This window comes from Perognathus longimembris, chromosome 4 (genome assembly GCF_023159225.1).
Source record: "Perognathus longimembris pacificus isolate PPM17 chromosome 4, ASM2315922v1, whole genome shotgun sequence".
Classification (NCBI taxonomy): domain Eukaryota; kingdom Metazoa; phylum Chordata; class Mammalia; order Rodentia; family Heteromyidae; genus Perognathus; species Perognathus longimembris.
In genome coordinates, this window is record NC_063164.1 from 25,646,339 (window position 1) to 25,672,888 (window position 26,550).

The window sequence follows — 26,550 nt, forward strand, 5'->3', positions numbered from 1 at the left end:
CTATTCTAAGTGCTCAGTAATGGCTAACTATTTAGAAGTCTGGATTTCTATTGATTCCAGAGAAAAGACATTCTCAAGGAAAAAATATTATTTAAATTAAAAAAGTCTTAACACAACTGTCAAGAAAGCTTGGGAGGATTTCTTTTCCCTAAATTACTTGTACACAAACAAATGTACATTCATCTATACAACAATATATTATGAACCTCATGTATGTTAAGTTTTAGTAATGGGTATAAATAATGAGAATAAAACAAAGCCTCTTCAAAGAATTTACAATCTAATAGGGGTGCAAGGTGGGGGGGCAGAAAAGGGCAGGGGAGAATCATGTAATTTAGAGCATTTTGAGTGGCACTAGGAAGGTACTAAACAAAAATTATGAAAGTTAGAAGGAAGAAGAGCCCCCCCCCCCAAATGACCTGTATTTGTTTTGGCATGAGGACTCTGAGGTGTCTTGGTACGTACCTCTTGGAAGGATGTTTATGCCAATCAGATGCTTATAACTGGATCACAGCACGAGTGAAGAGTGGAGGTTAGCCAGGCACTTGGGGAATTATGGCTACAGTGATGGGAACTGATCTGTAAGAGTGGATGGGACTGCTCAGAGAGAATCTCCACAAAGGAAATAGCTAGAACCATATCCAAGTGAAAGTACCAGCCTAGAGCAAGAGGCTGTAGTGGAAATCAAGCCAGCAAGGATAGGCCAGGTTTTCCTAGGACTATGAGCACTAGAGAAGGCAGAAGGGCTGAGGAAAGATCTTAGTTTTTCTCTGATGGACAAGAGTCAAGTTTGGGGGGTAATGCTGCCTCTCCCTTTCCAGCTCAGCCGGCTGATATGAGTCCCGGAGATGTCTCGTTGTCACTGTCCTGTCCAGAGCCACTAGCAGTCCCTATGACGTCTCTCAGATGTTCTTTCCACCCAAGGAAAGAGTGCTGCTCTCACACTGAGTCTGCTCCCAGAGCTAAGGTCCTAGATTTTCAGCCATGTCTTGTTGAGTAGGGGTTCTGGACTCTTGCCTAGAACCTTGTTAGCATCCTGAAACCCTTCTACAGGCTCCGGAGCTGTCTCCCACTCTGTTCATTAGCATAGGTGATCACTCAGATCACATTAGTTTGCTATGTTCTCTGGCTCTCCATCCTCGGAACTCTTGGCCTTTCCCTAGAGTAAGGCAGAACCCCCAGCTCATCTCCATGCAGGCATTGTTTGTCCCATTCTCCATGGCATGGAAGGGTCTGCCATCAACCTGTGCATTCACCAAGGCAAGGGGAGGGAATCAACATGGGGGTGAGGGTGGAGGTGAAACAGCCCAGAGAGGAAAAGCTGGTTTGCAGGTCCCTAAGAAGCCAGTGAAAAGGAGCTCTAGTATTTGCTTGCCTCATTATAGAATGAGAAACTTCTCTACAGATGAAAAAAAAAAAAAAGAAGAAAACCACTAACAACAACAACGAAGCCTCCCAAACTCCTTCTAACAGGTCACACTCTTCATTGCCAGTGTTGCTATCTTGTATGTGGATGAAGGCCTCAATGTCATCTCCAATTTTCAGATTAGAAAGCAGGGCCAAGGCCACCCTGGTGGTAAGTGACAGTGCGGTGCTGCACTCTAGGCTTGGCTCCATGCTCTGGTCCTCCTGCATCCCCTGGAGAAGTGTGTGCTAATGAAGGCACAGCAGGCCAAGGCAGCAGGAGTTGAGGGCTGATATTATAAAGGAGGGGAAGTGAGGTCATCTCCAGAGATTGGGGCTTGGGGAGCTGAGTCATCTTTGTAGGACTTAACAGAGGTGGAAGGGGTTGCAATGTCCACTTGGGGATAGTCAACAACATGACTGAAAGGGATTCTGGCTAGCAGCAGGGGCCCAGCTGGTGTAGCCTAATGTGAATTGTGTAGTGGAACCAATGAGTGGGGTTTTATGAGTTGCGGCAGCCACTTTCCATTGCCCATGCACCTAGGCGCACAGAGGAGATGTGCAGAGGAGATGCGGGGCGCCTGGCTCTGGCTCCCTCCCTCCTCTAAGCTCTGGGCTTGATTATAAACCCGGAAGAGCAACAACATGTGCCGCTTGCTGCACCGAGCCATCTGTGCAAAAGGGGATAATGGGATCTCCTGGGGCCAGGGACAGACCAGGTGGGAGTGATGGAGGCTTGAGATGGGAGAACTGAGAGTTCACTGCTGACAGGACCTAGATGTGAGTGGTCCCATAAATCAGGATGGGACCTGGAAACATGGAAAGGGGCTGGCAAGCTGGAGTGGAAAAGAAACCATTTGTAAATAGACATGCGTGGATAGTCCCACAGGATAGCAGCCCAGGAAACTGCTCACCTAGGGTGAGGAATCGTTTGTGTCAGGTGAGAATAAGGGGGTACTGATGTCATTCAGTTTACTAGAGAAGAAAAGTGAGGTCTGCAGAGGCTGGTAGGGCCTTGGCACTGGCGGAGGCCTGGTGTTTGCTAACTAGGTTGTATTACAACCACACTCAGCTTTCTAAAGCAGTACCCTCAGGAGGAAAGAAATAAAGTCATTTTCCTTTGGAGGCAGAGGATTTAACATTGCTTAACAATAACACTTAACATTGCTTAGCCTTTAGCCTCAGGCAAGCTCCTAACTACTGAGTGCGAGGAGAAATTGTCTTTTTCCTGTTCTGGCCAAGGCTCTGGTTTTATTGTCTTGTGGTGTCATTTAGCTTGGCAGTAGGCTGCTTGGGCCTGTTTTAAAGATGACAGAAGTTCTATGAAAGCTTGGGAGGAAGTCCCTGGTCCTGGCCATCTTATCTACTTCATGCACTACAGGGCATTTTCTCTCTGTGGGCACCTATAAATTTGGCATATAAATCAGTGTTACTGAGTTTATTGTCAAAATGGACACACACACACACACACACACACACACACACACACACACACAATGATACCACCACAAAACAACCTAGAAACCAAATCCGACCATAGCATAGTAATATGTCCTCTAGCAAGATTGCCACTGAATTCCTATGGATAAAACTATTTCTAATTTTAATTAAAAATTTAGCTCCATAAATATTTGAAAGCTCTCTGCCTCTGTGGGCAAAGGATGCAGTTCCTTCAGAGCTGTGTTCACCTCCCCATTTGCAAAGGCAGTGGTTACTGGATAGTAAAATCAGCGGATGTGGGTAAGGAGTATGAGAGAGGGAGGGTGGGAAAATCAGGGTCCACGCTACTGTCATTCAGAGCTGAATCTGCACAGCTTCTTAGAGGCCAATAGTTGTAATGTGTCTCCTCCCCTCTACTTCTCCCAGAGTAAATATGGATTTTATGGTCTGGGTGCACCCCCTGTGAGGGAACTCTGCTTTTCCCCTTTTGATGAAAACTCAGCTTTTCATGGAATCCCATGTCAAGGATGCCTCACATATTGGTGTGAGCCCTGTTTATTCTCCATCATGGCTCCTTCTGCTTGCTAAATAGCCACCAAGATCTATTTGTTCGTGCAAGTCATCATTCCTACTATTAGGTGTCTATGAGTACACTTTTCTCCCAAATTGTTTTCAGCCTAGGATGCTTCCTTGTCAATCATAGTTCTATTTTCAAGGTTGATAGGACTTTGTCAATTCAGGCATTGTGAAGATAGCTCTAGAGCCATACACAGTCTGACCTAAGGAACATACTATCTTTGTAAGAAACCCTCCCCCTATATTTTTTGCCAGTCCTGGGGCTTGAACTCAGGGCCTGAGCACCGTCTCTGGCTTCTTTTTGCCCAAGGCTAGCACTCTACCACTTGAGCCACAGTGCCACTGCTGGATTTTTCTGCTTATGTGGTGCTGAGGAATCGAACCCAGGGCTTCATGTATGCTAAGCAGGCACTCTACCACTAAGCCACATTCCCAGCTCCCCTCCCCCTATTTTTAATACTTAAAAAAGACATATTTAGAGTCATCCATGGTTGGACACTTCAGGGAAAAGTTGTGAACATACACAGGAGTTAGAAATTCAGAGGACTTTATATGTGAAGAGGCACTACCCTAGACATTTCATGCATTCTCATAAAAGATTGTTTGCCTTGTCTAGGACAGACTGTGTGTCCAGTCTCTGTATTCTCAGAGCCTGATGCATAGTTAGTGATGAGTAGATATATGAGGAATGCATACATGAGTGAAATTTATAGAATTTACATGTTATTTCTGTGCTTTTAATTTGTACCAAAAGAAATATCCATTTCTGTACTCACAGTGTAAGTTGGCCAGGAAGACATTAAGCTGTTTCCAGTTTTCCTTTCTTCCCCCACTCCCTTAAGAACCAACTACTTTCCATCTGCCTTCACCACAATTTCCATACATTTCAACAGTGAAAGCCGGAAATCTTCTGTTTAAAATGAAATTTGGAAACTATTTCCACTTTTTAAATGAAAACAAAATACTGGGCCAGGGGAAAAAATAGGGACAGGAAAGAAATCATGGGCAAGGGGAGAAAATACCCTATCAGATAACATATATAACAAAAGCAGGGAGATAAAATAAAATTCAGATAAATAAAATACTGCATTTTTGAGTATCCTGCCTAATCAGTTTTAAAAATTGTTTCTTTGCTAAATTTGAGATTTTATTTTGTTTGAAAATCTATATGGTATTTACAAGAGCAGATGGTCACCTAGGCTATGGTTATTGTAATGTGCAACTTGTTTGTCAATATACATACACACACACACACACACACACACACACGTGACATGATATAGCCAATATTTAACTCACAAAAAGTAACTCTGTCTTGGGCTGAGTACTTTAGATGCCCTGCTTGGCTTTGATGATGAAGTTGAGGCTTTGCTTGGGGCTTTTCCTTTACCCCTCTCTAAGACAATACTCTGAAACATGCCAGTGCTGTGGCTGGCATTCACCTTTCTTTGCTTCTTTTTTAAGCTCAGTAAGTTTCAGGCTGTCCACACACCCAGCTACGGTGGAAGCTGGATGTAAGTTATCTTGGAAGGGTTTCCTCTCGGTCACGTGCTTCTGATAACCCACTAACATTAGTCCTCATCTCACAGATACGATTGCCAACCTTTGAGAATTGTATCTTATTTTCAGCCGTGTCTCGTTACCGCATAAGTGGATCATGTTAGGTCAGAATTACTAAGAGAATTTTTTCCCACACCATTTTCTTTTCTTTTCCCTACTTGTCTGTGCCTCAAAACAATGTTTGCTTATTGCCTTAAGGACAAAGACAGATTCAAAATCAAGCAAAGAACACCTTCCCAGGTTCATGTTTCTCTCCTGCTTTTTAACACCTGCACCAAGTGCCAAGGTTAACGTTGGTCTGCCCTTTCTCGAAGGGGATTCCTGGCACAGAGGATTGACTCTTTTTATTGTCCCAAAGCTTGGTCCAGGGTGTTTGACACCATTTTTACAGCAATGGCTTAGGATTTCCATTCAGTATCCAGTATTGTGTCTGACATGTTCAATTGCTATGATATACTATTTTTTTCCTCTTAAAAAACAACCCACAAGTGTTTCAATTATTATCACAGTTGTGAAGATGACACTGGGGCTACAGCAGATGGCGGGAAGGCAAAATTATAACATATTCCCAATTTCAAAGCCAGATTTCTATTTTATGCAGATTTCTCCAAAGACTTCATTTGTGGGTGAGCTGGTGATGAGAGACCCCCTCCACAACTTACCTTGGTAAGGATGCGTACTGTCTCTCCATCCCTTCAAAGCGGAGGTTGTGCACATTCCCATCTGGACCCTTTCCAGACACCTGTGGAGAGAAAAGTAATTAGAGATGAAGATCCATTATATGTCCTGTTAGTAACAATGCATCTGAAAATTATAATCAGTGCACAAATGCCGCTTCTGCCTGCCAAAAATCAGCCCCGAGAAAGAAAGCCACGAACTCAGTGTGGCTTTAGCCATTGATGATCAAGCCACAAACATGGCACATAATAACCAAGTCACTTATTCTACATAGGGTCATTGTCAAATGGATTCCTTCCTATCTTCATGCCAGGAATATTTTGTAGCTGCAAGACCATTTCTTCCTCCTTTTAAAAATAAGACTTTAGTTTTTTAGGATAGTTTGAGAGTTACAAAAAAAATTGAGCAAGGTGTCCCAAGAGTTCTCTTACATCCTGCCCTCAGCTTCCCTCTTTCTTCCCTCTTTTGTTAGTGTGGTATATTTCTTACAAGTAATGAGTCAGTATTGATACCCAGTTAACTAAAGTCCATAGTTATTCAGATGTTTTGTTTCCTGTATTTTCAGGGTCAAATCCAGAATACATTATATTTACTCAACATGCCATGAGAGGATCCTCTGACAAGGACCTTATCTTCAAAGGCACCTTTTCCACGAACCTTGCTTTTCCTAACAGAGATTGGTGACAACCAGCTGTCTATTGCTGTGTGTTTGTGAGGCTCTCACTGGCCACCTTGAACTTCACTTGGTTTTTCCTCCCTGGTGAACAATCACATAAAAGTGGGGAGCTGTTTTCCTTCTAGCATGGGTCTTCCTTGATTTTTGTTGGTCTTTGTCCCTTCCTATGTACTTCCTGCATTCACCACTCTTAGACTTTCTTTCTTTTTGTGGCCAGTCCTGAGGACTGAACTCAGGGCATGAGTACTGTCCCTGGCTTCTTTTTGCTCAGGGCTAGCACTCTACCACTTGAGCCACAGCACCACTTCTGCCTTTTTCTATAAATGTGGTGCTGAGGAATTGAACCCATGGCTTCATGTATGCAAGGCAAGCACTCTACCAGTAGGCCATATTCCCAGCCCCTTTTGGGCCTTTTTTTTTTTTTTTAAATCATCCTTTGAGATCCTGCAGGGCAGTGACTAGGCCCAATAGTTCTCAATAGCTGTCCATTTGCTGAATGCAATGTCCTCCCATCAGATCCTTTTGTAACTATCATACCAACTGACAACAGCCTGAACACACAGCAGGTGTTTTAAAGCACTGGTGGATTGACTGATTCGTTATCTGCTCATATCAACAGGTGATAGCAAAAACATGTGCTTGCTTCTGTGCCTGGGAGGCCCTCCTACAAAGCTCATGGAGGAGGTAACTACAAAACCCAAACTACTATAATTGGGCAGGGAGACAGAAAGTTTGCTGGTGAACAAAAGTCAGTTTCCAGGTCAGTAGGGGACAATTTTTCTATGTAGCACTCAACAAGCTGGACATTATTCTCTTTTTACCAGGGTTCTAGTTCTCTATGAAAACCACTGTCCTAGCTTGTGCAGGGTGTGGGGGGAGGGAAAGGACAAGAAAGACTAATCATAGGAGGTTCGTGGTATTATTTCAGCAAGACACAGCACAGAGCAGCTGGAGTTGAGAGTATGAATGCAGTGATCAACCTAGGTAAAAGTGTATGCAGAGTGTTACCAACTTAGAAAGCACTCCAGAGAGAGACTGAGAGAGAATTCTTTGCATTAGGGTACAACCCTTGGCTTTGGTACCTCTGACCTTTCTACCAAAGACTAGAGGCAAGAATGGTGACAAGCAAGAAATATATAAATAGCAGAGAAAAGGAACCAAAAGGCAGAAGTATTGCCCAGTTACTTTATTAAAGATTTATTATTAAGATTAAAATTCTTTTTAGACAGGGACTCTGTAATTCAGGCTGGAGCAAAACGCACAATCCTCCGGCCTCAACCTCTTGAGTGCTTCCATTACAGGTGTGCACCACCATGCCTGGCATTGTTTTGTTTTGTGCTTTAAAGGAGTTCTTGTGGAGAACAAATTCATATCAATAATAATGCTGTGTTGCAGATGATTAATTGTGCATAGTGGAAAATACTTTATGTATCTTTAGTATGGCTCGAGACACTCACAACTAATCACTTTCTTGTAGCCATAAAGCTCCATCCAGAGAGAGTATGGCCTCTTGATGGACAGTCAATATTCTGGTGCGCCTTCCTCCTTCTCCCTCCCTTGCTTGTAGCTGTTCTGGTGAGCTACCTCATCAGCATATTAGATTCAGTGCATTTTGACCTGATCCTTATGTTTAAGTTACTCTCTATCTTGTTGGGAAATAAGAAATGTAACAAGGAATGCTGAAGGGCCGTCTGATTGTGTAGCATTTAGGATGCTACCTCAGTAGCCTAGATAGAGCCTGCAGGAACAACTTCATGGGAAAAGGCAGAACTTGATGCAGTTTGCCCCTGTGCAAATGAAAAGTGATTCTCTCACTCACCATGTGTGCTCCTATTCATGTCTTTCAATGGTAACATCCCCAAATCATGCATGCATTTAGTTAGTGATCACTGAGCACCCATTAAGATACCTAATGTTTGGTATTCCAAAGCCTAGAAGAAACCCAGTCCCCCTCCCATAGCCCCCAGGCCTGGAAACAATTGCATTGCAATGAGATCACCCTGAGGGTGGAAGTCTAAGGAGAGAGCAGCACCTGGAGAGCTGAAGACAGCTTCACCCCTGTGCTGATGCTTCATCTACAACTTGAATATGAATGAGGAGGAGGATGAAGGAGGAGTCAAGTTATGTTAAGAAGAGAGAACACAAGGGAAACAATGCAGGAATAGGAAAAGAAGTTTTCTGGAGATGTCAAAATTTTGGTGAGAAGCAGAGCATGAAGAAAGAAAATATGTTACTGAAGTAGCAGCAGTACTATGGCTGCTTCTAAGATGCCTATGATTGCTATGATTGCCTATGATTGCCATACCTCAATGGTTTTCATAGACTAAATTTTAAGGCAAAATTAAGCTTCACAAGAATATAGGGAAGGTACACAGACATTCCCCATACTCCTGTAATGTACACATAGCTTCCCTCATTATCACATCCCCAAACAGAAAAGTACAGTTGTTATAACTGATAAACGGGCACATCATAACCACTCAAAGTCAGTAAGTTGGAGGTCTTTTCTGGGATGCATTCTGGGGTTTGGGCAAACACAGACCAGTATCTTAAGAGTGTCATACAGAATAGTTTTAATGTCCTAAAAATTCTCGGTGCTCTATCTCTTTTATCTATTTGTTTATTTATGTGTATTGTAAAGGTTATGTACAGAGAAGTTACAGTTAAATAAGTCAGGGAAGAATATCACCTCTTCCTTCATTTTCTCCCAGTTTTTTTTCCCACCTAACTCTCTCCGCGCCCCCCCCCCTAACCCGCAAGTTGCATAGTTCATTTTGAACATAGTGGCTAATGAGTATCACTGCTGCATTTGCTCACCCTTTGTCCCACCATTTCTGTGTTTCCCCTTACCTTCCTCCAAACAGATAAACTTACATATAAGACAAAAGGTACAGAAATTTAAAAAAAAAAACAGCAAAAAAGGAGGAAAAAAACAACAACAACAAGCAAATTAACAAAAATCCTCTTGTTTCTATTTCTTGGCATTCATTTTGACACATATCATTTCATATGATCATATGCATATAGCTATTGAATCTTTGTGATCCTCTCCTAAGAACATCTTCCTTTGATCTCATGTGTGAATGTTTAGAGTCCTATATAATTTGTCATATTGAAGTGTAATTTTTTTGTCTTTTACTATCCATTGTGTTTATTTGTGGATTTAGAGGCACGTTCTAATGACTACAAATGAGGGAAAGCATGCAACCTACGTTTCTTTGGGTTTGGCTTACCTCAATATAATTGTTTTTAATTTTTTTATTGTAATGGTATTATACAAAGGGGTTACAGTTACATAAGTGAGGTAATGAGTACATTTCTTTTTGAGCAGTGTTACCCCATCTTTTTTCCTCCTGTTTTCCCCTTACTTCTCTCCCCCCCAAGTTGTAAAGTTCACTTCTAACACAGTGTTTAGTGAGTATTGCTGTTGCATTGGTTCACCCTTTGTCTCACCGTTTCTGTGGTTCTCCTTCCTTTCCCCACAAGACATAAATGGGACAATGTCATTCTTTCTGATGGAAGCATAGAAATCCATTTTCTGGATCCATTCATCCATTGGGGAGCATCTGGGTTGGTTCTATATCTTGCTTATGGTAAACATGCTGCAATGAACATAGTTCTGGTAGCTTTAGTGTAGCCTTGTTTATGGTCTATTGGATAAATTCCCAGGAATGGAACTACTAGGTCATAGGAAAGCTCTATATTTAGTCTTTTGAGGACTCTCCATACTTCTTTCCAGAATGGTTGAATAAGTTTACATTCCCAGCAACAGTGTAGTAGGGTTCCCTTTTGGCCACATCCCCTCCAACATCTATTATGGTTTTCTTGGCCATTCTGACTGGGGTGAGGTGGAATCTAAATGTTGTTTTGCATTTTATGGCCAGAGATGTTGAACATTTTTAATGTGTTTATTGGCCATTCTTATTTCTTCTTTGGAGAAGTTTCTCTTTAAGTCGTTAGCCCCTTTATTAATTGGGTTGTTTCTTTTTGGTTTGTTTTTGGGGGACTTAATTTTTTTGAGCTCTAAGTATATGTAGATATGAGGCCCTTGTCTGATGCATAACTAGTAAAGATTTTCGCCCATTCTTTTTATTTTCTATTTATCTTGATAGCTATGTTATTTGTCATGCAGAAAGTATTCAGTTTGATGCAGTCCCATTTATTTAGTCTATCTTTGATTTGTTGTGATTCTAGATCTGCACTTAGGATTTTCAACTCATGCCAAGGAGCCCTAGTGTTCCCTCTATCTCTTCCTGTAATATTTTCATGGTATCTGGCCTTACATTGAGGTCTTTGATCATTTGGAATTTATTTTGATGCAGGGTGGTATATAAGGATCTAACTTCAGTTTTCTGCCTTGTGTATAGCCACCACCATTTATTGAAAGGGTGTCTTTCTGCCATACTCTGTTTTTGGCTCCCTTATCAAATATTAGGTGACTGTAGGCCCGTGGGTTCATTTCTGGGTCTTCTATTCCATTGTTCCTCAGGCCTATTCTTGTGCCAGTATCAAGCTGTTTGTAATAGAGTTTGAAGTTTGGCACTGATATTCCTCTAGCACTGTTCTTTCTGCTAAGGGTTGTTTTCCCTATTCAGGGTTGTTGTTTTTTTAAATTATTCCATATGAATTTTTGGATTGCTTCTTCTATATCACTGAAGAATTTTTTTTTGGATTTTGATGGGTATTTCACTGAATTTGTAAATTGCTTTGGGCAGTATTGCCATTTTCATGATTTAATCCTTACAATCCAGGAATATGGAAAATTTTTTTTCCATTTCCTTAAATCTGCTTTGATTTCTTTTTTTCAGTCTTTTGAAGTTTTCATCATAGAGGTCCTTCACATCTTTGCTTAAGTTAATTCTTAGGTATTATATTTTTTGAGGATATTAAAAATGGAGTTGCTTTCCAAGTTGCAGTCTTGCTCTTCTCTTTGTTGTCATACAGAAAAGCTACTGATTTTTGTGGGTTAATTTTATATCCTGCTACTTTGCCAAAGTTTCAGATTGGCTCAAGTAACTTGGAGGAGGAATCTGTAGTGTTGTTTAAATACAGGCTCATGTCATCTTCAAAGAGGAAGGGTTTTACTTCTTTTTCTTTATTTGGATCTGTTATGTTTTTCTCTTGTCTTATTGCTCTATTACTATATTGAAGAGGAGTGGAGAGAGTGGACATCTTTGTTTCATTCCTGATTTTAGAGGAAATGTTTTTAACTTTTCACCATTAAGTATAATGCTGGCTGTAGGTTTATCAGATACAGCATTTATTATATTGAGGAATGATTTCTAGCTTCTCCACTGTGCCCTATTTCTTTTCCCAACAATATGGATATTACTGTTCTCATAATTTAACTTCAAGAATGCCATATAGTTGGAATAATCCATTATAAAGCTTTATTTATTTATTTTTTTGGCCAGTCCTGGGGCATGGACTCAGGGTCTGAGCACTGTCCCTGGCTTCCTTTTTGCTCAAGGCTAGCACTCTGCCACTTGAGCCACAGCGCCTCTTCTGGCCGTTTTCTAGATATGTGGTGCTGGAGAATTGAACCCAGGGCTTCATGTATACGAGGCGAACTCTCTTGCCACTAGGCCATATTCCCAGCCCCCATTATAAAGCTTTTTTAGAGCAGCTTATTTCATTTGGCAATATGCCTTTAAGTTTCCTCTGTTCATGCTTGATAGCTCATTTCCATACTGAATAATATTCCATTTTTTGGATTTCCACTTTGTTTATCCATTCTTCTACTGAAAGACATCTTGGTTGCTTCCAAGTTTTGAAAATTATAAGTAAAGCTGCTATTAACATTTATGTGCAGGTTTCTGTGTGGTCATGAGTTTTCAACACCTTTGGGTAAATACCTCAAGGAGTGTCATTGCTAGATCACATGGTAACCCTGTGTTTAGTTTTAAAAGAAACTGCCAAACTTGTCTTTCAAAATGGTTATACCATTTTGTATTCCCTCCCACAAGGAACAAGAGTTCCTGTTGTACTCCTTGCTGAACAGCATTTGGTGTTATCATCAGTGTTCTAGGTTTTGATCAAATAGGTGGGCAAATATAACTCATTACTGTTTTAGTTTACACATCCTTGATGACCTATAATGAAGAACATCTATTCATATGCTTTTTTTCCATCTCTGTACCTTTGCTGAGGTGTGTGTTAGCATCTCCAGCCCACTTTAAAATCAAGTAGCTCATTCCTTATTCTTTGTATGTTTTGGATAAGAGTCATTTATCAGTTTTGTCTCTGCAAGCATTTTATCCCAATCTGTGGCTTGTCTCTTGATGGTGTCTTTCACAGAGCAGGAGTTTTGAATGTTGACAAAGCCCAGATACCTATGCTTTTATGTGTTTTTCCTTTGGTGTTATTTCTAAAATGTCATCACTCAATCTTAGGTCATCTAGATATTCTCCTGGGTTATCTTCTAAGAGTTTCATAGTTTTTAAGATGATTCATGCCATAGTGTGAAGGTTGGTTCCTGGGGCAGTCTGGATGATAAGAAATGATAAGAGTGTAAGCTAGGGGAATTTTCCAAAGGAAGAAAACAAGAGAGTGACACAAAGATGTTAAGGAAGCATTGTAGGATTGTAGGATTGACTGTAGCTTAAAGGGAAGGATGAGTCTAGAATAATGCTTGAATTTCTAGGCTTAGCAACCTTCTGATTTTGGTGGCATTCTCCTAGATGTGAATAAAGGAAGAACAGATTGAGCAGTAGAGTATAAGGGAATACTTACACTGAGCTTGAGTTGGATATTTGATGAAAAGGTCTAGTAGGTAGGTAAGTATAAAGGCATGTAATTTAGAAGATGGAAAACATTCAGCATATAGATGATACTTAAATTTGTGGGGAAGGGAGACCAGGAAGAGTCTGTGGAGACAACATAGAAGAAAAGGAAAATATATGATAAAAGAAAATAAATCTTCTTCTTCTTCTTCTTCTTCTTCTTCTTCTTCTTCTTCTTCTTCTTCTTCTTCTTCTTCTTCTTCTTCTTCTCCTCCTCCTCCTCCTCCTCCTCCTCTTCCTCCTCTTCCTCGTCCTCCTCCTTTCTTCCTCCTCCTCTTCCTCTTCCCCCTCTTTCTCCTCCTCCTCCTTCTTCTTCATCTTCTTCCTCTTCCCCCTCCTTCTTCTTGTCTTCTTCCTCTTCCTCCTCGTCCTTCTCCTCCTCTTCCTCTACCCCCTCTTCCTCCCCCTCCTCTTCTTCCTCCTCCTCCTCCTTTCTTCCTCCTCCTCTTCCTCTTCCCCCTCTTCCTCCTCCTCCTCCTTCTTCTTCATCTTCTTCTTCTTCATCCTCCTTCTTCTTGTCTTCTTCCTCTTCCTCCTCCTCCTTCTCCTCCTCTTTCTTTACCCCCTCTTCCTCCTCCTCCTTCTTCTTCTTCATCTTCTTCTTCTTCCTCCTCCTTCTTCTTGTCTTCTTCCTCTTCCTCCTCCTCTTCTTCCTCCTTCTATTGTGATTATGATTATTATGATTAGGTAGTCAAATAAAATTGAGCCTAGAAGGAATTATGGGAAAAGTCTAGTCCAGAGAAGACCCAGGAGAAAGTGCTAGAATAGAAATCAAGAGTTCTGTGATAGAAGGAATGGTCAACAGTGTCAAATGTCATCAAGAACTGCAGTGAGGGCTGGGGATATAGCCTAGTGGCAAGAGTGCCTGCCTCGGATACACGAGGCCCTAGGTTCGATTCCCCAGCACCACATATACAGAAAACGGCCAGAAGCGGCGCTGTGGCTCAAGTGCCAGAGTGCTAGCCTTGAGCGAGAAGAAGCCAGGGACAGTGCTCAGGCCCTGAGTCCAAGGCCCAGGACTGGCCAAAAAAAAAAAGAACTGCAGTGAGTCAGGGACTGTGATATATGCAACGAGTTGGGTGATTTACCCAGTCCTCCCTTCTCCTTTCCTTCCCTCAACTAAGAGCCTGGAAAGACAAAAACTTCCTTTCCCAGAACTCTCTGGCAGCCAATGCCTTGGCTGTGAGGCAAGGGAAGGCACAACATTTAGCAATGATTTAGGAATTGAGGCATTGACTGTATTCACTATTCATGCTGCTAACAATGCCTAGTGGTGCTTGGTGTTCCTGCGGCAGCATTGGACATATTGCCACTGGTTTATGAGTGGACTATTGCTAATTAGTAGTGCTAATTAGTAGTAGTATTAGTAGTGACATAAGAGGTGACACCCTGATGACAACACCTTCCTAATCATAGTGACCCCTGATGGAGGCATTGGGGGGCTCTGAAACCTAACTTCCTGACTAGAAGTGGCAGTAGCTCCCTTTGGTAGCTCAGTTCTGTGGCCTAGAAAAACATTCCTGGAGGTTTATCCAAAGGTTTTCTCCTTTAAGATTTTTTTGTTTGTTCTGTAAATCTCTTACTATGCTGTGAAATCTGCTCTTCGTGAACATAAAGAGGGTGGACTTCCTTGTTGGCAACTGAGCAGTGACCAATATAAAGTCAGCAAAAGTTATATGTCAGAATTTTAATGATGTTGTGATTGGCTTTACTGAGAATGATTTCAATGGATTCATGTCAAAGGTCAGTGCTATGGTGTTGAAAACTCTGATAGTTCTTTAATAAGTAAACAAGCACTGGTTGTGCTGTCTTATCCTATCATGACTCACAAAAATGGGATTAATGAAACATTTGTGTTTCCTGAGTTACATAAGCTTAGTACTCTAAGACACTCCAGGGACATGTTGTTGGTTAATGGAAATGATGGAAATAAATTTGTTTCATTATTTTAAGAAATAGATTTAACTGCTTTTTCTCCTAACATGATTATTATGGAAAACCATCCAGAGATGACCTCTGTGCATATTTATAAATATATACATATTTTAATGGTATATGATTTTTCTCTTCATCTCTTTCCTACTGGAATGTTTGTCTGCTATTGCATACATGCAAGAAACATAAATTTTAATGTATATATGTATACATAAGATCTTTGTATATAGATAAATCATAATTTGTTGCATCTATGCCTGCAATTTGGTCAATTGTAATGTCATAATAAAAACGATAACAATATAGATGAGTGTGTTTGGTACAAAGATTCTTGCAAATAGCTGCAAGGAGAGGGTGGGAAGTTATAGACAGGGCTGCCAAGGAGAAGCCTATGTTAAGAAGTAAGTCCTCAGGAAGTCAGGCCATGTGAGGAGGGAATGAGGGAAAGAAAACAGGCAGAGGCATTTATAAGCTCATTTCTCATTTTGTCCTTCATTCAAATAGACTCAGAGACTCTGCTCGAACAACTCCTTATTAGGTAATTTCCCTCATCACACACACAAAATAAGGTCAGTGGCTTGATCCAATTAATTTTTTAAGCCCTTTATCTTGCTTGGGAGCTTGCAGTTTCTTTTCTTTTTTTTTTTTCCTCCAATCTAATGAACTCCATATAGGTCTGATAAAAACAATCTTTGACTTAATCCATAACTGAAACCTAGCCTTTCACACAACAGGGTTACATTAGAACTTGTGCCTGGACTGGATTGGGGAGCTTATATAGCTCAGGAAGTGAAACTTTTTGACAGCTTATTCCAAACAACAGGAAGAACTCATACCTTGGTGTGCCTTGCACGTGGCTCTGTGGCTTTATTAGGACAGCCTATGACAAGCCTATGAGAAGGGCTTGAGAAGTTGGGAGGAATATTGAATTAAGATGCTTTCAGTCCTTGTGAGTTCCCCCAGAGCCTGCTGCTGGCTGGTGTGTTAAGAGCCTTGTTAAAATAAAGCTATTAGTCTTGTCTCTTCAAAAGGAAGGCACTTGCTTACATTTGAGATTCCTTAAATTAGTATGTATTTCTAGACTGGCATTGCTAAGATCAGCAGTTTCATAAAGCAATATCCTAAAGAGGCCATTTAACCTCCTTGTTTCCCCCACTTGCAGATTAATGACAGGGGGAAAAAAATAAAAAGTAATTTCAAGCCTTTTTGTAAAAAGAAAAAGCAATTCATTAAAACCAAAAGAATAAACCACACAGGATTTTCTGCAAATGTCTAGTGACGAGAAATGGAAACAATTCAAAATTAAACTGTTTTCCAGCCTCTTCAGGTTAAGACATATTTTTGCCAATGTTGTAATTTATGTCCTATAAGCCAATTTTCCCAAGAAAACTTAAAAGCTATTCTGATGGAAAGGCTGTGTAAAATAGCAATATGGCTTATTCACCTATACATACATACTTGTCTACAAATATGTCTTATTCATATCTATTACAAAAAATGAGTTTCATGATGCTAGACGTACCCTAGGATGAAAATAGAAAGCACAAGAATTTAGATATCATTTTAGGAAATGTGTCTTTCATGGTATCATGGCAGGTATTTTTTAGCAGTCTTTCATATTTCTCTTCCCTTTTCTTTCTTTCTTTTATTTATTTATTTTTTTAACTTCTTGTTAAAGTGATGTACAGAGAGGTTACAGTTTCGTATGTTAGGCCTTGGGTACATTTCTTGTACTATTTGTTTCCTCCTCCCTCATTCCCCCTCTCCCTCCCCCTTTTCCTCTCCCCCCATGAGTTGTTCAGTTGGTTTATTTGGAGTTGTTTGTCTTTTTATCCTTTGTCTCTTGATTTTGATATTCCCTTTCACTTCCCTAGTTCTAATACCAGTATATACAGTTTCCAATGTACTCAGATAAGATACAGTGATAGTGCGTGTACAACCACAGGAAGGGGATACAAGAGCATCATCAACAATAGAAGCTATGGTTTCACATGGCATGTTGAAAGTAATTACAACTGTGATATGACTCCATAACATGGAGTTCATTTCACTTAACATCATCTTAAGTGTTCATAAAGGCATAGCTATTAGGCTCTTGTGATCTCCTCTCCTCTCCTCTCCTCTCCTCTCCTCTCCTCTCCTCTCCCCTCCCCTCCCCTCCCCTCCCCTCCCTTTCCCTCTCCTCTCCTCTCCTCCTCTCTCTTCTCCTCCCCTCCCCTCCCCTCCCCTCCCCTCCCCTCCCCTCCCCTTCCCTCTCCTCTCCTCTCCTCCTCTCTCTTCTCCTCCCCTCCCCTCCTCCCCTCCCCTCCCCTCCCCTTCCCTCTCCTCTCCTCTCCTCCTCTCTCTTCTCCTCCCCTCCCCTCCCCTCCCCTCCCCTCCTCTCCTCCCCTCCCCTCCCCTCCCCTCCCCTTCCCTCTCCTCTCCTCTCCTCCTCTCTCCTTTCCTCCCCTCCCCTCCCCTTCCTTTCCCTTCCCCTCCCCTTCTCTCCTCTTCTGTGCCCTTTCCTTCCAGTGGTACTAGGGTTTGAACTTAGGGCCTCATGTTTACTCTGTCACTTGACAAGACGCTGTCACTTGAGCTATACTCTCAGCACTTTTTGTTCTATTTAATTTTTTAGGTAGGGTTTCATACATTTTTTTTTTTGCCTGAGGCTAGTCTTGGACCATGATTCTCCTTTCTCAGCCTCCCATGTATCTGGAATTACAGATGAGCACTACCATGCATTTTCTGATGCCATTACTCTTTTCTAGTTATAAGTTTGGCTAGAAGATGTTTAGAGGAATTAATATCATGAAAACTGCTAAAAAGTTACAAATTTGGCTTGGAGCACCTACTAATATTAAAACATTACGCTGAAATGCTACGTGTTTGGAGGAGAACTAACGGCAATACTCTAAACAAAAACTAGTCAAAATAGGTTGTTTAATCATTTCTCTTTGGCAGAGTGAAGTATATTATGCCTGTTTTTAGTGTGTGCTTTTACAAATATGATATCCAGAGAGGCAAAAGTACATATACTCGTTCAAACCATTATTTCTGAAGTGTTTGTTTTCTCTAATTTGATTTCAGTAATTTTGCCAAATAACTGGGTATTCAACTTATAGACTAGCGTAGAACATCTGCTAGTTTAAAAAATGTAGCAAGTAAACTATCTTAAAAATAACTTGGGTATGCCTTTTAAAAGAATTCTCATTGTGAAATGTGAGTTAGAACAGCAAATCAGGAAATCTCTTCTAAGTTATACACACTTACACAACTTACCTTGTGCATAATTTCCACACTTATGCTCACCCCTTGCACCTCATTAATGCAGAAACTATATGTAGGTACTTAATGAATTTAGAGCCAAGTGACAAAACAAGTAATCTGTGATCTGTGTCTATATTATGAAATCATAAAATATTCATTGGGATTTAAGCATGAAATCTTATGCTAGTACCATCCAAGTCCTAGTGGTATGGCCACCGGGCCACAACATCCTAATAACCTCAACTATCTCTGTTACGATTGTCTTCACAAAAAGAAAATCAGACATCTGCCAGCTCTGTTTATAGCTGGGCCTAAGATACAGTTACCATAGAAACTATGATTGTGGATACAATTTTACAAATTTGGCTTTATCGCTCAAATGTATGTGCGTGTGCGTGTGTGTGTGTGTGTCCCCACACACGTGTGCATACATCTGTGCTTTGCCAATAAGCTTGAAGATCAAATTCTGGCTTTGTGTCTTTAATTAAAGAGCCAGATACCATTTCTCATTTCCTTTTCCATCTGTCTTCCTACAAATAGAGATATTAAAACACTGGCTAAAATGTCAACTCACAGTTGAAAAAGACAAAGATCTGATGAAAAGATGGAGGAAAAAAAGGTAATAGGAAAAGTATTTCTTAAGAAATCTGTCTGTCACTTGTCCTGAAGGCTGCAGAGGTACAATACAAAGGAATCTGGTGGAGTCTCAGTGACATGAATAATAAATACTATTATCTAGTACTTAATTTTGTTTCTAATTGTTTCTTGGATCTATTTATTATATGAATCATTTATTTCCTACTGTTTTATTTCTTCATATACGATGATAGGATTCTTTACTTATCCTAAAAGGAGCAAGGTAGATTCAATTATTAAATGGTAGAAGCCATTCACATTATCTCTCAGGAGTTCATGCTATCCCTTTTAGCTGATAAATGATATTCATTCACTAAATCCTCTATACAGTTTAAATATTCTTTCATTTATAAAGACTTATATACAAACACATGTAACATTTTCTGCTCTTTCCAATATGTTTCTGTTTCCTGGTCACCTCCGTGTATAGTGACTAGAGAGAAAAGACTGACTGGGAGAGTCTGAAATCGGTATCATGAGTGAGTTATAGTTCAGGCTACCATTTCCATCTCTGCCTCATTTCACACAGGGGAAATGGGAGTTCAGAGATTGTTAACCAACATGTGTGTCAGAGTCATTCAGAGACAAAGCCAGGTTTTGAACTGAGATCTCTTTGACCCCAAAGCAACACTTTTCCCATTCACAATGCCGCCTCATAGTTTCGCAGTGAAAATTACAGTTACTGTTGTGGCATTTCCTAAACGAAGAACTGTGACATAAGCTCTGACAGCTCCGGTGAAATCACAGAGGCAGCGAGATGGACTGTGAAATTGTGACAATCTGCAGTATTCTCTATGTGTCAGGACATCACAGCCACAACTGTGAACTCAAATGACCTTACCGTATTTATTTCACATAGCTCGAGGCATTACTATCTGTCTGCATGTATTTGGTATAGCAAAAGCAACTTCCAAGAAAGAATTGATTTCGTTTAAAGAAATATCAACCTAGATATGTACAATTCTTTCGGCTATTCATATATGATAATAAGTCTATTCATTTGCTTTATACAACATCCGTCAGCCCGGTAAGCTATCTGAATGTGAAACAGTGTCTCTCCCTTTTGCACTATTGCAGTCTCAAAGTCTAGCACACCACCTTTGTTATTTTTATGTATTGAGTCAATGAAATATAAGTCTTGAACATCTTCTCCGGGGAAGTTATCAGACAGAATCAACTGGATTCCATAATTACCAGTGACATTTTTTAACTAAGCCAGTTAGATAGCAGAAAACATTACTTATTGGGGCGAATTCTCCCCTTATGAAATCTGTCTGATGCTTATGCTTTAGTAAGTATAATTGCCACTTTATTTATGTAGTTTCAATATTTTCATAGCCATTAAAATATAAAAAATAAGCTATAAGCATTCTAAATATTAGATTTAACCTTGGATCTAGAGTATAAAACTAATACTTCTAGAAACCTTAATTATATAATTACTCAGAGTGACAGAAATACTTTTTTAAGCTTAAAATACTAGTAGACTAGTATGGAAACCTTGGTTAATGGGTTGAGTGACTGAGCATGCTGGACATAGCATGCTGCTTTGCTCTGGATTGCTACATAAAAAAAATCTATTTAATTCACTAAGTTTTCAGACCCAGATATCCATCAATGATGGAATCCTACGGGCATATTTTTTCCCCAGATTACATTAATGAAATTATTCTGTGGCTGACCTCTATCAGATGAGTTCGAGGTCTACGAAGATGATGATAAAATGAGGACAGAGGAAGACTAAATAGGTGTCCTTCAGAAAGCAGTTATTTCTAGGACAAAACCAAATCAAGTACACACTCTTACTCACTACCAAGTAGAAAATAACACTTTTTAGTCCAGTATTCACTTACAACACCCTAACATCTGGTTTTATCTCATCCTTCTCTCCTACATGCAATGCCTCAATCCTCATCACAACTTTTATGGGTCTTGACTGTATGTATACTTTTGAACCCAGGGCAGCACACCTAGTTCTTTAGCTTTAGAAACTTCTCCCATGGTCAGGTTAGTGCCATAAACCTGCAGGCACTCTCTACGGGCTGAATGAGTGAATGAATGAACAAGTGAATGCTGCTCCAGTTGGTTGTTTTCATTGCTATGAAAGAACGATAATGCGAGAGGGGGATCACCAAAAACCAATTTTGTCAGGCACCAGTGGCTCGGGCCTATCATCCTCACTACTCAGGAGATTGACATCTGAGGACTGCAGTTCTAATCCAGCCTGGGAAGGAAAGACCATGAAACTCTCACCTTCAATTAACTGTTAAAAAATCAGAAGTGGACCTGTGGCTCAAGTGATGGAACACTCGTCTTGAGCACAAAAGCTCAAGGACAGTGCCTAGACCCTGAATTCAAGCCCAGGACACACACACACACACACACACACACACACACACACACACACACACACAACAAACAATCTGGTTCTATAGAGGGTAGTGAGAACTCTGATATATAGAAAAGAGAGCCAAGAAAAGAGATGTGCACAAAGAAAGAAAGAGAGAGAGAAAAAAAAGAAAGGAAGAAAGAAAGACCCTGAGACATAGAGAAAAGTAATAGAAGAGGATGGGAACTATGAAAACAATCTAGGATATTGCAGTCCAATCTACATTTCAGCATACAGGTAATTCCCACCCTAAATTTCTCTCCCTTAATTAAATTATTGGATCCATAAGGAAGCTCCATTCCTCCACACCCGCCTGAGAAATACAGTCTTTGTTCTTCTGATTACATGCATACATCATCTTAGTTCCAAAGTCTTTAAAATGTGATTATTTTAAGTCAACATTTAAAGTTAGATTTGATACAATCATTTAATTGGGCATTGATTCATCTACACAGAACTCATTACTGAATTCTTCAATTTCACCAACGTAATTTCCTTCCAAATTATCTTTTATCTGGATGCGGGAAGTCCAAGTACTGTGAAAACTTTGCCAAAATAAAAAGCTTTTAGATTTCTAATGCTGGCTACGCACAAACCCATGGAAGACTGTGGAAGAATAGAGAGAGCTTGCCAACTGCCAGATAGGACTGCTTTTCGCATAATTAATGTCATTCTTGCTGCTCGAGTACCATTTCCACCCTTTAATAATTTCCATTAATAGAGGAAGTTTCTGCAATAATTTTTGCATTCTGCAAAACTATAGTGGCTTCTAGACACCTTTTAATCAAAATAATGACAATGGGTGAAAGGGGGGTGGTGAGTGCTATTATAGTAATCCTGGGTTGCATTCATTTTGTTGTTGTTCTCAACCTCCAAAACTTGTCCAAAGGGCTCCTTGATTGCCTGTTTTTATGTCAATCAAACCTTGGTGGCTTTTATTTTAATAGCACATGTAACCATATGGATTGATACTATAAGATAAGGATTAAAGTATGTATGTACAATGAGCGTATCAGACAATCCACCTACAAAAGGTGAAAATAAGAGCTTTTTTTTAAAAAGAAAAGAAAAGAAAAGAAACCCCCAAAAGATGAGCAGATGCAGCTCAAAAAGCTTAAGTCCTTTTGAAATGTGATAATTGTATAATGCTTTGAGCTCAGACTTCTAGTGAGACTTCTAGCTGCGAATCATAACCCCAGACCTGCCAATTCACACAGCTTTTTTCTTTTCTTTTTTATTGTGCTGTTTCAAAATCAAGAACTTGGTCCAGGAAATGAAATTATGAGAAGATGCAGATAGCAACAGTAGCAATAAAAGATCAGCTCAAGTTTTTCTTAGGAGCCAAGAAATGGCTGCTGCCTGGTGGTGCAGGAGGCTCCTGTGGGGGGGCGCTATGAATGTGGAGGACAGGCCCGCCTGCAGTGTGGATCATGTTTCTGAAAACCCATTCCTGGACTTACCATAAGCTGAATGTGGAGACCAAGACGAAGAAAGTTTGGACCTAAGGAAGCCACTGAAGAGAGTATCTTCCTGTCTGTTCCTGAGTTGCTGCAGAAGCAGTGAAAGCCTACATCAAAGCCTCATTCTCCTTTGCTTTAAGGTGGCTTTGAAAACTGTCACCGGAGTCACATCTACCCATACCAGGCGTGCTCTGTGAAGCCCACGTAGTGTGACAAAGAGTGTGACAAAGCCGCTTGGGAAGGAAGTACTTGCTCTGTGCTATGACCTGGGGTTCTGGTTTAGAGATGATGTGGTATTCATGATCTGATTAAAGCTTGAGAACTGGCTCCCTAAGTTATGATGAAATAAGACAGAAACAATAGTTGGGTGTGGGTGTGTTTCAATAATCAACATTAAAGCAACAAAACAAAACACAACAATTAAAAAATAAAACAAAAACTGCTAGGTATCCACAGTGGAAGCTGTATTGCCACTTGGTAAGAAGCCTGGCAGGCACGGTGGACATGACAGTGAGAAGCCGGGGCTGGCTTTGGGGAGTGGTGCTCATGGGAGCTCCACCATGAGCTTGGCAGGGCAACATAGGGATGCAAACAACATAGGGATGAATACCAACTTTCAGAGTGTCTTTCCTGTTTTCAAAAGGTGCTCATTCATACATATGAATACATACAGCGTGAATGGAATTTCGTGAAATAGTGCATTTATAAGGGATTTTGCAGCCATCCAAGTATGTTCTGGTTCTACTTCTAATGAGGAATTGACGAGAGTTTCTAAATGAGCATTAGGAGGTTGTGCTCTCAGGCACATGTGACATGGCTGTTTGGCGCCATCATTCTAGAAGAGGCCATCTTTTGACTGTGTACTCACCACTTACTGTGCGACTTGGTGTGAGTTAACTTTTGAGCCTCATTTTTCTCACCTGCAAAAAGGACCTAGTAATAGTATCTACCTCAATAGTATCTACCTCAAATAGTTATTGTGAGGGTTAAGCAGTATGAGGCATGTAAATCACATGGTATAAGCCAGTTGATATATATGTTTAGTAAATATTATTTCTTACTATTGTTGCTTCAGTTACTTTGAACCCAACTTTTTTCTTAATAGGGAAAATATCTGCAGAGGATTTCTTCTCTGTCCTGTAGATATATTTCCATGAGCCTTTAACCAGCTCTGGCTAAGGTAAAGAATGAATGGAAGATTCTTCACCGATATAATGCTATCCCCAAAACAGCACTGGGAAAGAGAATGAGGACAGTCAGAGAATGAAAATACAGACAGGCAGAGATGGTTTGAAATTACAGTTTTCATAATAATTGCCCAGAGTCTTAAAATGATCTTTTGGGTTGTTTTTGCTTTTGTCCTGTTGGATTATGAATGTTTGGAGACAAAGAATATTGTTTAATTTATATTTGTAACATTTATTTTTCTGCCACATATTATGGGCTCAATAAATAAAGAGTAAAACATCAACTAAATGAAATCAAGTAGCCTTAAAGGTGCAATATGACATGTGCAAGCAGAGAAACATCCCAAAGGAACCAACTACCCACAGAAAAGAGACTAATCCAGCCAGCCTGCCTCAAAGAGCCTAACAGGAACTCAGCACAATACTCCAGCTCAGGTGGGATCTGGCATTCTGTGAAAGGAGTTGAGAAATAATATCCATTGTCTTTTAACAGTATAGATGTGAAATATGCATTGTACTACATTATGGGCTTATTTGTGATCAAATATAAATGCCAGCACCAGTTGTGTACAGTCCTGGTGACAGGATGGGAAAAGGATGACAACAGAGTGGGTGCCAAGCATAGGTAGGGAGTGAGTTCATCTCAACGTATCTACTTATTGCTGCTGATCAGCTATAAGCTGATGCCCATTAGTGCATTTCTCTAAAGGAACACAGCCCCTGGCTTTCTAGTGCAGTGGAAGGAGCTTCATGGCATCTCCAGTTCTGACAGTACCTCAATTTCTGTGTTTAGGAGATGCCTGTCCAGGGGCAATTCTTCTAGAGAAACAAAGATATAGCATCTGAAGGAGAGCTTTCTGTGGCAAGTGATTGACAGGTAGGAGAAACAAAGAGGAAAAAGAAATCAACATTCCATATGATTCTACACTAACAAGATAAATTCCAACGTTGTTAACTAAGCAACTGAAATGTTTTTGAGTATCATTCAAGTTATTTTTCCCACATTTAAGGAGAAACAGGTTCAAATACAACCCTGAGGGTCTAATCATTATGCCCCAGTATAGTGTGAATGTTGAGCAGAAACCAGTATCTACTTATTATCTAGTGTTTTTATTGTACTGTTTTACAGGCACAGTTGGAGAAATGTGAGGTGATTTGCAAACATCAGCCCACTGCTGCTAACATCTCAAGATATTGAGCCAAAGATTTTACAGGGATCTCTACTCATCAATGTCTCAAAATTAAGAAAAGTGAAAATTTAGGAGGAAGATTGAGAAGAATTTCTTACGGTATAATCCATTAGGAAGAGGGACCATTTCCCAGGGGGGAGTTGATTTATATGTTAGAAAACATATAACACCCATTTGTAATGTATTTGTGACAGATGTAATGCCATGTCCACCTATAAATCAGATTTTCCTTCTGTTAGAAGCCCCGCAGTCCTTCCTACTGAAGGCTCGTCTCTTGGGCACTGACCTGAGAGGATTTAAAATCCAAAGGGCCCAATTACTAAAAATCTTCCATCATGTAATTGGGCTTTGGTATGGAAAATAACACCAGTATTCATCTAAGTCACATGAATGGAAGTAAGCAAGCTGCACCTCCCAACTGCCAATTGGCCTAGCAGTCAAGGGGTGGGTACCTTGAAGAATCTTCCCCAGGGACTCTGAGGAAACTCACTTTTATTTTCCAGGCAGAAAAATTGCATGAATTATACCAATAACCCACAAGTAAGTGACTGACCAGATGAAGATGGCTGGATCTAAACTTAGAATGTTCACAGGGGAAACATCATTTTCAATTTGAGAGTCATCCCCTGGGAATAGCCCATCCAAGCAAAGAATGGGTCGAGTCATCTTTCCCTGGGAATGGAGATCAAACACTATAATTCAAAGAGCAGCAAAGCTCAAGTGAGGGGCAAGAGGAGAGCATAATGCTTCGGAAAGAGTGGGACTCCAGCCTCTTTCACTAGGAGCATGGGGCTCAAAAGTAAACCAAGTCATTAAAAAATGCTGCAAAATTCCCAATGGCCACTCACTTCTCCTTGGGACTCTCAAGAATTCATACCTTGTCCAGACTTCATCACATACCTACAGGCCAAATATTCAGGCAACATCAAACCACAAGAGCTAATGAACACAGAAACATAGTGAGCTTACAGAAGGATTTTAGATACACCCCAGGTTCCATTAGGCTTGCTGTCATGTTTTTATTAGCCTCACCTTCATTACTTCTTCATCCTGTAAGTGAAGACAATATACCCCAGTGGTTTGTTTCTAATCAGAAAGTACAAAGCACTAAGAAATGTGATTTAGTAAGGCCCCAAGGAAAAATGGCCAAACACTTCAATGTGTTTCTAAATGCTAATTTCTATGAATGATTAAAACCAAGGATCTTTAAGATGAAAGGACTTGGCAGTTGTTTGAGGATGTACCCACAGAGCAGCAGGACCAAAGCCACCATGATATGGGTGTTGGAAAGGAGTCACTACTGCGTAGGGATGGGATATGTCTTACAGGATAATGCCTTTAAATATCCTGTTCTTTAAATAGATGACTTATTTAAGTTCTGTGAATTA

General features: G+C 40.4%; 1 protein-coding gene across 3 annotated transcripts in view; it reads right to left on the reverse strand.

Moving 5' to 3' along the window:
- Pard3b (par-3 family cell polarity regulator beta) overlaps nucleotides 1-26,550 on the reverse strand; it is a 993,253-nt gene that overhangs the window by 53,307 nt on the left and 913,396 nt on the right. For all 3 annotated transcript variants that reach the window (XM_048344902.1, XM_048344903.1, XM_048344901.1), the window contains one exon: nucleotides 5,643-5,722. In XM_048344902.1, coding sequence (XP_048200859.1) covers nucleotides 5,643-5,722 — 80 coding nt within the window. The remainder of the gene's footprint in view (nucleotides 1-5,642; nucleotides 5,723-26,550) is intronic.